Source organism: Medicago sativa, chromosome 5 (genome assembly GCF_051527215.1).
Source record: "Medicago sativa cultivar Bolivia chromosome 5, Bolivia_mono, whole genome shotgun sequence".
NCBI classification, from domain to species: domain Eukaryota; kingdom Viridiplantae; phylum Streptophyta; class Magnoliopsida; order Fabales; family Fabaceae; genus Medicago; species Medicago sativa.
This window is the reverse complement of record NC_140753.1, coordinates 57600690-57615696: the sequence shown is the minus strand read 5'-3', so window position 1 is coordinate 57615696 and position 15007 is coordinate 57600690. Positions and strand designations below refer to the sequence as shown.

General features: G+C 36.3%; 1 protein-coding gene and 3 pseudogenes across 2 annotated transcripts; 1 reads left to right on the top strand and 3 right to left on the bottom strand.

The window, feature by feature from the left end:
* Positions 1-1412: 1412 nt before the first annotated feature.
* LOC146923404 (uncharacterized) lies at positions 1413-2397 on the bottom strand. Its single transcript, XM_085711715.1, has 2 exons — positions 2288-2397; positions 1413-2148 (listed from the first exon to the last, which is right to left on the bottom strand). The coding sequence occupies exons 1-2, from the start codon at positions 2395-2397 to the stop codon at positions 1413-1415; spliced, it is 846 nt and encodes a 281-aa protein (XP_085567841.1).
* A 3271-nt stretch (positions 2398-5668) lies between these two features.
* Positions 5669-8102, top strand: LOC146923403 (exocyst complex component EXO70B1 pseudogene; annotated as a pseudogene). The gene has a single exon (XR_015009709.1). The product of XR_015009709.1 is annotated as an exocyst complex component EXO70B1 pseudogene (transcript).
* Positions 8103-8759: 657 nt separating this feature from the next.
* On the bottom strand, positions 8760-10921 carry LOC146923402 (exocyst complex component EXO70B1 pseudogene; annotated as a pseudogene).
* A 791-nt stretch (positions 10922-11712) lies between these two features.
* Positions 11713-13849, bottom strand: LOC146923401 (exocyst complex component EXO70B1-like; annotated as a pseudogene).
* Between the last annotated feature and the right edge of the window lie 1158 nt (positions 13850-15007).

Sequence of the window (15007 nt, the reverse complement as noted above, 5' to 3'; positions counted from 1 at the left end):
TCTCAGCAACTATTGGAATTTTGTTTCAATATGTGTAAAATCAATAGATTTTCTCTATAAAGTCCTCTTAATTTGTGTGTGATTTATATTAGAGCTGCACAGTTGAAGTGTTGAAAGCAATGACCAATATGAACCAACTCATTGTTACAACTTGCAACAAGTTTTATTGTTATAATAATACAAGGTCATACATCTTTTACAACTTTTAGCAACCATGTAGATTTTATATAGATAAATGATGTAATTCTTATTTATATATTGGGGACAAAGGCTTAGAAGTCCCTTTCATTTTTTTTTCCTTCAACTTTACATTTTTATTTCTATATTTCCTACGTTTTTGGTCCCACTAATTCTCTTTCTTAATAATTAATCACCATTCTCTTCTTTCTTTCCACTTTTATTCTCATTTCAATTTCTAGGCTACCCGCAACATTTTTTGTTTATTTTTAAGCTACCTGCAATGAAAAGGTAGGAAATTGATTTTTCCAGATTTCTGTTTGAAATAGTTTTTATTTTCAGTTTTTGAAATATACAAGTCATCTTTTCACAATAGTTATCATTTTACATGATTTAGTTTTTTAGTCCCAAGACTAAAAAATTCAAAACAGTTTCCAAAACTGTAATTTTAAAAATAGTTTAGCAAACAAGTTTTAAATTTTCAAGTTTTTAAAAACTAAAAAAGAGTTTTTGGAAAGTGTTTCAAACAAGCTCATCTCCCTTTCTGTTCTAGTGCAAAAATGGAAATCCATGAAATTGATACGATGCTTCATATTTTTTATTACAGTTCCATGTGCTTTTTGACACCCATAGTTAACAAGTCCATTGAATCAACCTTCTTTTTAAGGGTTCAACTGAAAATGCCTCAAATTTTGACCAATATCTCAAGAATCGAAAAACATGAATTTTGCCTTCTCCAATAAACAATTTGGGAAACTTTTGCCATCAGAGGAGGAAAGCATTGTTGCAGCCTTGCAGCTAGCTTGATTCACTGGTGTGTATTTGGAAAAGTAATAACAATTTAATAAATTTTCTTAACAACACAACTCCTCCATGATTAGAAGAAATTAGAAGGAAATAGAAACAAAATGATTGTGAATCATGAAAGACAAGGTGAGAGAACATAGACAAATCACAAATGACCAATTGAAGAAGAGGGAAAACCCAAAAAGGACCGAAAATTTAAGAAATTTAAAATAAAGAAATAACTTGTAAATCTAAATTACAGTTTCCTAAAGCACAAAAATTGGATCTATTTGCCCAAAAGAATAGGTGAATGATGCTAAAATGAACCTTCGTAGAAAAAGAGTGGGTCTATTGTAGGAGATTGTCCGAAACCAAATTGAATCTTCACTCTTTTTTGTTACAAAGCTAACGGAAGCAAACAGGGAAAAAAAAAAGCTACAAGAAGCTAACTACTCTCGAAGGTAAAAGGTGCCAGCGGCATCACTTCTAATATGGCCAAAGAGACCAGCAGGGGGTGAGTCATGAAGTACAAAATCATCATCAGATGAAGCTCCAAGCTTCGCCATGAAATCTCTGCATTGGTTCCCCTCTCTGAAAGTGTGAGAAACCGTAATATTACTTTGAAGATGCAATTGTTTTATGTTCTGAATGTGGACCACATAAACATGGTATCTCTCAACGGGGCCATTAAAAAGATTGATGAAAACAAGAGAGTCAGAATAATAAGCTAGCTCTGTATAACCCAAATCCTTACCCATGACCAGCCAATGATAAATGGCAGAAAGTTCAGCTAGCTTAATATCATCCGAGTTTGGGAGAAAACCAGAAAAACCCGCAAGAAACAAACCTGAATTATTATGCAGAACCCCTCCAAAACCTGTTCTAAGAGGAGTACCATGGCAGCTACCATCAACATTCAGAATAGCACAAGAGAGATTATTGTTGTTACAATTGACATAACGATTAACTATAGTAACAGGAGCAATGGGAGAAAAGCTGTTTGTTATTACCTCAATCGAATGCTTTATGCTACAAATAAGCCGGTGTAAAGACCAAGTTTCACCTCCCAAACACATGAGGTTACGATGGCGCCAAGTCCACCAAACTCCAGCTGAAAAAGTGGTTGCCCGAGAACCCCTAACACCCTCTCTAAGCCAGTCATGCGCATCGTTAGGAGAGAAGAACCTAGAATTAATGAAGCCTAATTGATGCCATATCTTGAGGGAAAAGTTGCGGTCTTAAAGGTCTCGTCTTGAAGACCGCAACGAGAACAAGTAGCAGAAGGAGCTATATTCTTGTGGTTTAACAAAGATAAGGTAAGTACCGCATTGTGACAAGCCAACCAAAAAAGAAATTTATATTTTTCAGAAAGATGAAGCTTCCAAATCCAAGACCAGGAGTGAAGGTGCAGGTTGTGATCAGTTGTGTCGGCATTATTGAGAAGTCATATGTAAACGCTTTTTGAAGTATAAATACCATTTTTTTTGTTCCAGATGATTGCATCCTCGACGGTATCATTGAAATTCAAGTGAATGAGGTTTATGTAATTAGAAACTGTATTAGATAGCTATTTATACCGATTTTTTGTAATGTAAACTTCATTATCCATCAATGGTTTAGGATCGGATAAATGTCTTTTTAAAGGGTTCATTCAAGTCTCGCGGTTTATGATATCACTTTATGCATTCTTTAAGAACAAAATTATTGTTCCTTTTTATGTCAGAATTGCATCCAACATCTTTTAATAACAAGTTGTCTCATGACAACATAATAGAAAAATGCTCAAGTGAGCATATTCAAAAGAAAGGAAAATAAAGAAAGATGAAAAGAAATGCAAATTGCAAAAGAAAAAGGAATATAAAGGAAGAACAAAGTCAGGGTCGTTCCTAGAGTTTTATAGGCCTTAGGCATAATATGATAAAAGGGCCCTTTACATAATACATCATAAATTTTTTTAGCTCATTGTTGTGTTTTTATTAGGTCTTTATTTCGTTTTTTTCCACTTTTCACTACTAGATAAATGTTTTTTAGGCAACATCTGAAAGTAAATCAAATACTTCATAGACATCAAAACAAAACAAAATACCGTAGAAGTAGAGAAAAATAACATCTGCAAAGTAGGCTGAAATTTTAGCACCCAAGAATAATAACACCAAAATAATTGACATTACTAAATGTGTCTCATGATCCTAAATGCGTCTCACACCGGATGATCATGAATGCGTCTCACATGATTTTGCATCATCAAATTCAATTTTACAATCCTTTTAATCAATTCAAGAAAGTTGACATTACTATAATGATATAATTTAATTTTTTGGAACCTTTGAAAGACAAGATTAAAATTAATTTCTCTAGTAGGCTCATTTTCAACTAAATTATAGTTTGTTTCGTTATAAAATTATCCCAATTTCTTGGATAATAAATATCATAAAAAAATTTATATTAGTGAGGCACATTATTAGAAACAAAGAGCCCAAAAAATATCAATAATTTCTTAGATAATAAAGTTTTTGGCAAATTTTTTTATGAGGGTGTATATAGAAATTTTTGTGATATATTGGAGTATATATAGCAAATCTCGCCAAAAGGGCCAAAAAATATGCTTTGGCCCAACCTTTCAGTATGTCAACGTTTAAGGCCCTTCAGTGAACTTTGCTATATACACCCCCAAAAAACCAAATATTTCTATATGCACCCCCATTGTAAAAAAAATTAGGGCCCCCTACCGGCATGGGTCCTAGGTTGTCGCACCTTCGGCCTATGTCTAGAGCCGGCCCTGAACAAAGTAATATTAAATTGCAGGAATGTAAAGGGTGGTTGGAATAATTCTCCATCCGCCCCTGGACCCGTTTTCCAACTTGGTGTGTGGGTGTTAGAGTTTCAGAAATCAAGAAACCAACCATTTGTTCCACCACTAAATCCCACAGTCTAAATTAAAAGTAGAAACAATTTCCTATAACTTCCTAAGACACTAGAAAATAACTTCCATACTTCAGCCTTGTTTTTCGCTACACGTTTCACTTTGCCTTATTGCATTCCAACTGTAACTTCAGATTATTTCTACTTGTCTTTGGTCGAAAAACCATATGCATGCAACACTTGGTCGAAATTGAGGTGTGTCGAAGTCTGTATGCTCTTGGTCAAAATCCCTTTGCACTTTGCAACATGTCGAAATAACTCATATGGCTTGTTGAAATCTTAATTAATGATTTTGACCAAATATTTTATATTTTGCATTAACAATAGCTGAGTGTAGAGAATATTCGTGTGGGGATCATTAGAGGTGAGCACATCTTTTATGGTGAGATACAAGTCATGTATGTCAATATAAGGGACAAGAGACCCAAGAATACCAAGAGAGATCCATTGGGTAAACCAAAAGGACGAAGAACTGGACCTGGCACGCCAAATGTATCCTTCAAGGACATTTTTAGCTTTGATAATTAAGGACCAAATAGGAGAGATACTCGAATTATTATTTGCTTGAAGGATGTTATGACCGGCCACATATTTGTTAGAGAGAATATTAACCCAAAGTTTGTCAGATGATTGGATTAACTCCCAAACAAGCTTCCCAAGAAGACAAGTATTTGCTTCCCTGGCTGTCCTGATTCCAAGGCCACCATGAATCCTGGGACGGGTAATTTTTTTCCAAACTACCAGATGAATGCCTTGATAATTTGAACCTTTCCGTATGAAATTCCTTGTTGTTTGATAAATGCTATCACAAATAGATTGAGGAAGCCAACAAATTTGCATATAATAAGATGAAAGAGAGGAGAGAACAAAGGAGGCAAGAGTCAATCCTCTAGGTTTGTTTAACAGTTTATTTTTCCAAGAAGCAAGACGAGATTTCATTTTCTCAATAATAAAATGAAAATCATTCTTCTTCGCTTTTCCTTTCAAAATAGGGAAGCTCAAGTACTTGTCAATAGAAGTAGTGCTTCTAATAGCAGAGATAGATGTTAGCTTCTTAATCTTAGTTTGAGGGATACTTGAAGAGTAAAAAGCTCTAGACTTGGACAAATTTATCTTCAGACCTAGCACGACTAAACCGGTCAAAGAGATCAGAGATATATCTAAGCTGAGACTTTTTAGTCTTCAAAAAGAGGAGGACTTCGTCTGCAAAAAGGAGGTGAGAAAGCTTCGGCCCTGGATTAGTTATGTGAATCGGGTCCCAGTTTCCCTCGAGGACAGCATTGTTGATGGCAATGGAGAGTTTTCCATACAAATGATGAAAAGATAAGGAGAAAGCGGGTCACCTTATCTAAGACCATGGGTAGGCTTGAACGGAGGCATCTTGTTCCCATTCCAAAGGATAAAGAAAGTGGATGAAGTTACACATTGCATAATAAGATTGATAGTGATGGCCGGGAACCCAAAATCTTGAAGGATAGCCTTGAGGAAGTCCCAATTCACATTATCAAAAGCTTTCTCCAAGTCAAGTTTGAAAGCAACATACCCTTTTTCTTTTTTGATCTTCTCATAAAATGGACGACTTCCTGCAAAACTAATATTAATTGAAAATACATGAAAGTTTATACGGTTAGCAAAATAAGAAATACGACTAAACAAGAATGATCATGTGGATCTTTCAAAAAAAAAAAAAAAAAGAGTGAACACGTGGAGATAATTTATGGACAATTTTTCTGACCAAAATATCTGAATTATTAAAGCTAATGATATGATAAAGACGTTTGGTCCCTTGCCACGAAATTTTAGCAGAATTGAATTGTTAAAGCTGATGATATGATAAAGACTTTTGGTCCCTTGATTCTCATTCTCACCCCATTTGTGAAATCATTTTTTATACTCTTGAGACCAACATGACCAGTATTCTATTCCAAATTTGGAGATGGGTGATGCAGCCAAAAGTGTGGAGATTTGTAGGTTTTGCCTCAGCAGTTGTTGGATTGATTTGTTATGCTCTAAGCTCTTCCTTCAACTATCTATTTGGAAATTGGAATTTATTGAAGATAATCCTCTACAGTGTTTTCAGCTTCATCATCAGCTTGATGGTTTTTTTTGCAAAGATATGGCAACACTCGAGAAGTCTTCGATTCAAAGCTCACGCAGCATTTTTGGTATTGACAATCACATCAATATATTCATTTTACTTCGATAAAGTAATGAATGGAAAACCAGATGCATATAGCCTTATTTCATGTGCTGCTTTTTCTATCATGTCAGTAAGTTTATCAAGTCAAATTCAGTGCGGATTCGAAGTTGATCTCATGTACTTTTTTCTAGGATTTTTAATTGTGCAACTCTCGAAAATTAAATTGCAATTATTCATCGTTGGATTTGGTTTCAGCTACTTAATTATTATTCTTCGTTCTTCATTATCTTTTATAAATGTTGTAATAGATAATGAACATCCTGATAGTCTCCGCGAAGAAAATATAGTAGTTATTGAAGTCGATTCACATTTACTACAACTGGAAAAACTCAATAATTGTGTGAAGGTGCTTCAACAGAAAAATTCAAATCTCATCGAAATGCTTTTGGAGCAATTGAAAGAATACCTTAATGATGATTCTGAATTGAGTGTTTCTGACCCTAATTTCGAAAGAGTCCTTCGACCAAAGGAAAATTTGAATCTCATGGTCGACTCCTTACCACCAGAAACAATCGAAAATCTTCATCAAACTGCGAAGTTGATGGTTGCCGCTGGGTTTGAGAAGGATTTCTCCAACGTTTATATCTGTTTCCGGAGGAGATGTTTGGAGGAAAGCCTCTCGAGATTAGGGTTGCAGAAGCTTAGCTTAGAGGGCATTAACAAGGTATCATGGGATGATTTCAGAGACAAAATTCAAAGATGGATTAAGGCTTCAAACGTGGCTTTCAAGATACTGTTCCCTGTTGAGCAGCGACTATGCGATCGGATTTTCTTTGGGTTCTCCTCTGCTGCTGATTTATCCTTCATGGATGTTTGCAGGGAATCCACACTTCAGCTGCTGAAATTCGCTGATGTCATCGCATTAGGAATCCGATCACCAGAGCGGTTGTTTAGTGTCCTCGACGTGTTTGAAACAATACGTGACCTAATTCCAGAGTTTGAGTCTTTGTTTGGTGGATCGCTGCAAAACGAAGCAACCACGATTTGGAAGAGATTGGGGGAAGCAATCAGAGGCATTTTCGTAGAGTTGGAGAATCTAATTCGCCAAGATCCGGCAAATAGGCCACTTTCTGGTGGTGCAGTTCACCCAATTGCCCGTTACATGATGAACTACCTCCAGATTGCTTGTTGGTCACGCCAGACATTGGAGCTAGTGTTTGATGAAGAGTATGGGCATCCGTTGAAAAGATATACCAAAAATGAGGATAGAGTGGATTCCTCTTCCTCTCTATCAGTGAAGATGGGTGTGATTATGGAGCTATTAGAGATCAATTTGGAAGCCAAGTCCAAAATTTACTCTGACCCTGCTTTGTGCTATGTTTTCTTGATGAATAATTGCCGCTACATTGTTCAAAAGACCAAAAATTGTGAACTGGAAACCATTTTAGGAGATGTTCTGATCCAAAAATACACTGCAAAAGTTTGGCAACATCACGAGAACTATCAAAGAAGCTCATGGAATATGGTGTTGGACCTTTTGAAGCTGGACAACAATGGACCAATGCAGCCTAATGTGGTAGCAAAGTCAATGAAAAATAACTTGAAATCGTTCAACATGGTCTTTGAGGAAATATGCAGCGCTCAATCGGCATGGTTTATCTATGATGAAGAACTCGAGGAAGAAATAAGAAATTCCATTGCGAAAACATTGCTGCCAGCGTATGGAAAGTTCATTGAAAGATTTCAGAGTGCTCCTGAACTTCGTGGGCATGCTGAGAAATATATTAAGTATGGGGTGGAGGATATTAAAGCAAGACTTTGCGATTTGTTTCAGAAAAACAGTTGATCAACTGGTAGCCGAACGAATACGAAGCTAAAGTTGTTTTTTTTTTTTTTTTTTGTGTGTGTGCATGTATTTGTTGTGTAGTTTAAATACAAAGTTTTAATTGTAGTGTACTATAATTGGTTCTGTATGTTTGTGCGATTGTAGTGTACTATAATTGGTTCTGTATGTTTGTACAATGTTGCAACTTGCAACACTAAGGTTGTTCTAATTGGTCATTGCTTTCGACTCTTCAACTGTGCAGCACTTAGAAATTGTACAAAAACAAGGAGCTTACTGAGTCAGCAGGATTTAGTATGTATTACTATTGATGTGTGTTTCCAATATTTTCTAGGTTTTCATGTTTTGAATTTATGTGGTTCAAATCCAAGCATTTGTCAACTACTTTTTGGACATGAATCCATTGCAGTCCTTTATAACGATCAAACTCTAATATTTTCACTTCAGTAAATTGGATTTAAAGCAGGAATTTTCATCTACTAACTGCAGTTTTGAATGCATGTTGTTATTATTTGCAGCAGCTATAATGATGTCAAATACCAGGAATTTAGTGCTAACCAACCATGTTTGGCATGCTTAGGAAAATTTCCTTGTTTTGGTTTTCATGTTATAGAAAAGCTTGGTTAAGGTCTAAGTCTCTACAGAGATTTTTATCCCAACAAAAAGTCTCAGCAAGGATTGGAATTTTGTTTCAATGTGTGTAAAATCAATAGATTTTCTTTATATAAAGTCCTCTTAATTTGTTTGTGACTTATATTAGAGCTGCACAGTTGAAGAGTTGAAAGCAATGACCAGCAAGAACCAACTCATTGTTACGGCGTACAATAAGTTATAACTTTGTAACTCACTTAGATGGCCTCAACTTCAAAAATCATTTCCAATCCTCTATGATGATACTAAGCAGAAAAACATATAGTAATATTTATAGTATACAAAGTCATACATCTTTTACTAACAAATACATATAGACAAAAACATACAGTTTAAACTTCACTTTCGGCTACCAATTGGGTCCACTGCTTCCCTGAAACAAATCGTCGAGTATCGCTTCGATATCCTCCATTCCATACTTAATATATTTATCAGCACGCTTACCAAGTTCAAGAATTCTCTGAAACCTCCCGATGAAGTTTCTATAAGCTGGCAACAAGAGTTTCAGAATGGAAAATCTTATTTCTTCCCCAAGGTGTTTATCAAAGATAAACCATGAAGATTGAACCCTGCATATTTTCTCAAAGAGCATGTTGAATGATTTTAACTTATTTTTCGTTGACTTTTCTACCCCATTAGTCTGCATTGAATCACTGTTGTCCAACTTCAAAAAGTCCAACACCTTATTCCATGAGCTTCTTTGATAGTGATCACGGTATTGCCGAACTTTTGCAGTGTGTTTTTGGATCACAACATCCCCTAAAATAGTTTCTAATTCACTATCTTCAGTCTTCTGAACAATATAGCTGCAGTTATTCATCAAGAAAACATAGCACAAAGCAGGGTCACTATAGCTTTTGGATTTGGCTTCCAAATTGCTCTCTAATAGCTCCATAATCCAATCCATCTGGACTGATAAAGAAGAGGAATGCATTCTATCCTCAATTATGGAAGATTCCTTCAAAGGATACCCATATTCTTGTTTAAATACCTACTCCAGCGTCTGCCGCGACTCACAAGCAACACGGAGGTAGTTCATCATGTAACGGGTAATTGGGTGAGGCCTTCCACCAGGAACCGCTGCCTCTCCAGGATCTTGGCGAATCAGATTCTCCAACTCCATGAAAATGCATCTGATCGCTTTCCCTAATCTCATCCAAATTGAGGTTGCTTCATTTTGCAGCGACTCAAACTCTGGAATTAGATCACGCATTGTTTCAAACACGTCAAGGACCCTAAGCAGCCGCTCAGGAGATCGACTTCCTAAGGCAATAGCATCGGCGAAATTCAGCAGCTGGAGTGTGGATTCCCTGCAAACATCCATGAATGGTAAATCAGCGGCGGTGGAGAACCCAAAGAAAATCCGATCACATAATCTTCTTTCAGTGGGGAACAATATCTTGAAAGCCACGTTTGAAGCCTTAATCCATCTTTCAATCTTGTCTCGGAAGTCCTGCCATGACACCTCCTGAACCTCCTCTAGGCTGAGCTTCTGCATCCCTAATCTTGAGAGGCTTTCCTTCAAATATTCCCTCCGGAAATTGATATACACGTCGGAGAAGTCCTTCTCAAACCCAGTGCTAATCATCAACTTTGCAGTTTTGTGTAGGTTGTCAATCGTGTCAGTTGGCAGAGCGTCGATCATGAGATTTGAATTTTCCTTTGGTCGAAGCACCCCTTCGAAATTAGAATCAGAAACCGTCAATTCAGAATCATCACCAAGGTATTCTTTCAACTGCTCCAAAAGCATTTCAATCAGGTTTGAATTTTCCTGCTGAAGCAACTTCACACAATTACTAAGTTGTTCAACCATACTACTGCTACCAATATCAGTACTGGCCAATTGTGGTGAATGTGAATGGACTTCAATAACTATTTGATTTTCGTCTTCCAAACTCATAGGATGTTCGTTATCTATTACAACATCTATAGAAGAGAACGAAAAACGAAGAATAATAATTAAATAGCTAAAACCTACTCCAACAATGAATAACTGCAATTTAATCTTCATGAGTTGCACAACTAAACATCCGAGAAAAACGTAAAGATCCACTTCAAATCCGCACTGAGTTTGCCGTGACAAACTCAGTAACATGGTAGCAAAGGAAGCACATGAAATGAGGCTATACGCATCTGGTTTTCCGCTCACCACTTTATCGAAGAAAAATGAATATAGTGATGTGATTGTCAATACCAAAAATGTTGTGTGAGCTTTGAATCGAAGACTTCGTGATTGTTGCCATATCTTTGCAAACAAAATCATTAGACAAATGATGAAACTAAAAACACTGTAAAGAAAGAATTTCAACAGATTCCACTCACCAAACAGATAATTGAAGGAAGAACTGAGAGCATAACAAAGTAGTCCAAGAATAGATGAAGCAAAACCCACAAATCTCCATACCTTTGGTGACATCACCCATTTTACAGTTTGCATGAGCATCGGTTCCATATTCTCTCTGAATTGAATTACTTTACTAAACCATGAAGATTGAATCCTGCATAAAGAGGCATCACCATTGACTTTGGAGTTTGAACAAAAGTCGTCCCCTTTCCCTTGTGAAGGTTCGTGGGAAGGATCCTTGGTCCTGCTCTACAATTTCAAGTCACATAGTATTTACTACGCATCTCATATTCAACTAATATATTTGTTTATATTTAATTATTGAATTTTTTATATGCATATACTTTTCTTTAGAATTAAGCTACACAGCTGCTCAAACAAGTGATTTAATAAGCTCCTTATGGAGTTCAATTTTTAAGAAAAACAATTTTTTGTGAGGTTTTACTTGCCTCCCGGTCGAACTCTGGATTATTAAGACCCTTTTCCCTATAAATATAATGGTTGACAAAAAAAAAATTACACGGCTACTCTCCTTCCTGTATTTTTTTTTCTAGACCAAGTAAGAAGAAAGAGTGAGGTAGAATACCATCCCACGACTTGACCAAAAATAAAAAGAATACCATCCCACGCAACTATAAATAGTCATAAAGTATTTGTAAAATTAACTTTCGCCAATTTGGGGCTGAACCATGCCAATTCAAAACATTAAAATCTACCAAATAAAAATGGAAACACATATATGGTAATACTACTAATACAAAATAAATCATGTTTGTTTATTTCAAAAACTTTTTACAATATTCTAAGCACAGCACAGTTGTAACTCAGGTGGTTCTCAAGTGTCATCAATTGCAGAACTTTTTCAATCCTCAAAGATAATAAGCAGAACAACATACAATAGTAGTATTTATAGTATACAAGGTCATACATGATACATCTTTTACAACTAAACTACACTCAAAATTTTGTATTACAACTACAAAACAAATACATACACACAAAAAACATACAGATTTAGCTTCGCTTTCGGCTACCGGTTGATCCGCTGCTTCCCTGAAACAAATCATTGAGTTTTGCTTCAATGTCCTCTGTTCCATACTTAATATATTTATCAGCATGTTTACTAACTTCAGCAACATTTTGAAACCTCACAATGAAATTTGCATAAGCTGGTAACAAGAGTTTCTCGATGGAAATTCTTATTTCTTCCTTAAGTTGTTCATCAAAGATAAACCATGTAGATTGAACCCTGCATAAATCATCAAACACCGTGTTGAACGATTTCAGCTTCTCTTTCATTGACTTAGCAACCCCATTATGTTGCATTGATCCATTATTCTCCACCTTAAGAAACCCAAACACCTTATTCCATGAGCTTCTTTGATACTGCATATGGTACTGCCGAATTTTTGCAGTGTGTTTTTTGATCCAATCATCTCCCAAAAGTGCTCCTAATTCACTATCTTCAGCTTTTTGAACAATGTACCTGCAATTATTCATCAAGAAAACAGCACAAAGCAGGGTCCTTGTAAATTTTGGATTTAGCTTCTAAATTGCTCTCTAATAACTCCATAATCCAATCCATTTGCACCGACAAAGACGAAGATGAATGCATCCTATCATCCATCTTAGGATAATCCTTCAATGGATGTCCATAGTCTTCAAAGACTTGCTCCAAAGTCTGCCGCGACCTACACGCAGCACGAAGGTAATTCATCACGTAACGCGTAATCGGATGTAGTCCACCACCCGGAACACCCGCCTTAGCCGGATCCCTTCGAATCAAATTCTCCAACTCCATAAAAATCCCTCTAATTGCTTCCCCCAATCTCTTCCATATAGTAATTGCTTCATTCCTCAAAGACACACTATACTGATCACAGAACAACAACTCAAACTCCGAAATTAGGTCACGCAATGTTTCAAACACATCCAGAATTTTAAACAACCGCTCTGGCGACCGGCTTCCAATCGCGACCGCATCGGCAAAATTCAACAACTGAACTGTAGAACCTCTACAAACCTCCATGAAAGAAAAATCTGCAGCCGAAGAGAATCCAAAAAACACGCGATCGCATAATCGTCGCTCACTCGGAAAAAGTATCTTCAAAGCAACATTAAAACCTTTAATCCATCTTTCAATTTCATCTTCAATATCCTGCCACTGCATTTTGTGAACATCTTCAATACTCAGCTTCTGTAACCCTAATCTCGATAAACTCTCCTCCAAGAATTCTCTCCGGCAACTACTGTAAACATGCGAACACTCTTTCCCAAATCCACCGGCAACCATTCGTTTCGCGATCTCGTGAAGATCGTTAATCGTCGCCGACGGTAACGCATCAATCACAATTTCATAATCCGTTACCGGCATCGCAACCGGAATCAGATCCTCTTCACCACCACCGTCAATTTCCTCATCCTCTTCTTCCGAATCAAACGGTAAATTCACCGAATCGCTGTTCCGGTACGGCGGCGTTAAGTCAAACGACTCACCACCGCGTTCCATGAGAGAACGAAACTCATCCTCAAGACGGAACATAGCGTGTTGAAGCATATCCTCAGCGCGTGCAAGACACGTGGCGATGGATTTATCACCGGTGAGGTGGTTCCACTCTGCAACGGAAGCTACTAAGTCGTCAACGGCGTCGAGAAAAGCAGCGGCATCAGCAGAGTCTGCCCAAATTGGATGATCTGATGAAACATAGTGAGAGATTCTGCGGTCGAGATTTTTAAGACAATGATCCAAAGCCGTGAAAGCTCTTGGATCTCTGTCACTAACCTCGACCGCAGCGACTTTCTCAGAAAGATTCTCCTTCGAGAATCTTCCATCGAAATTTGAGAAGATTTGAAGAATATCATCAGCCATGTTGTTATTATTGTGGCCTAACGTTTTTGCTATGTGACGTGCCACAGCGAGTAATTTCTCTTCTCCGTTTTCAGACATTTTTAGTGAATGTTTGTTTTTAGTTTTTGATAATCACTTATGAGGAGAAGAGCTTAGAATTCTAGAAATGGTGAAGGATGGGAGAGGTGGAATAACGAATGTGCCCTTTATGGGACGCGGTTTTGGGAAAGAAGTTGAGGGTAAAGGTGGGATTGTAATGGGAAATTACGTGGATGGTGGTGAAGTGAGAAGAAGATAAAGGAAAGAGTGAACGTGGAAAGCAGTTTTTGTGTTGGACTGAAGCAGGTAGTCGTTGCAGGTAACTTTGATTGTTTGTGTGGATTCTGTGTGTTTCGATTTGTGTAACTAGGAACTTGAAAATTCCAATGTTGTCGTTAGCTTTTGACTAGACTTTTGAGGCAATTTGATTACTGAATAAAAATGGGAATTTTTTTTATGGGTAATGTTAACCGGTGTCCCGGACACCTGCTAAGAAGCAAATTTATTATTTATTGTATTGAAAATTATGTTGTCAATTATTTAAAAGTCAATAAAGTATCTTTTTTAATTTAAAACTTTTTCTTTATGATTTTCTTAACTAATGCCCCGGGCATCAGTTAACATGACCTTTTTTTTATGGGTCTTGTTATCTTGTGCCCTTAGGGAACAAACTTTTGACTTTAAAAAATTGAATAAAGTTGAAGGCACAACTTTTAAGACATATATTTCTATTTTAAATTCCTTAGCATGTGTCCTTGGGGCACATGATAACATTTGCCATTTTTTATTTAGTCAATGGCTCCCGGACACTGTTTAAGCATCTCATATTTAGTAATTATTCTTTTAAAAAGTCAACTATTATAATTTTTAATTTTTCATTAAAAATTTATTATTTAAAATGTTTAAAGAATGTCCGGAGCACTAGTTAACATTTCTCTTATTTCAAGAGAAAAAATGAGAATCTATGTTTATGATTAATAAGATCCTTTCTATCTTAAATTACTCCCTCCGTCCCATTACAAGTGAGCCTTTTGTTATCAAATTTTATCTTAAAATAATTGATTCATTTCACTTTTCAATGCAATATGAATTACCTTTTTCTAATTATAACTCTAATTAATACTATTTTCATCATTCTCAATTCAATATATTATATTTTGCATTTATGTTAATGGTAAATGCACCAATACTTGACAAGAGCACTTAAAACCATTTTTTCTCTCTTCTTCACTAGTAAATTTTTCTTAATAAATGTGA

Coding starts and splice junctions, on each gene's coding strand:
- LOC146923404 (XM_085711715.1), bottom strand. CDS start 2,397: ATGCCGACACAACTGATCACAACCTGCACCTTCACTCCTGGTCTTGGA. Junction 2,149..2,287: donor GGTTGGCTTGTCACAATGCG/GTACTTACCTTA, acceptor CATTAATTCTAG/GTTCTTCTCTCCTAACGATG.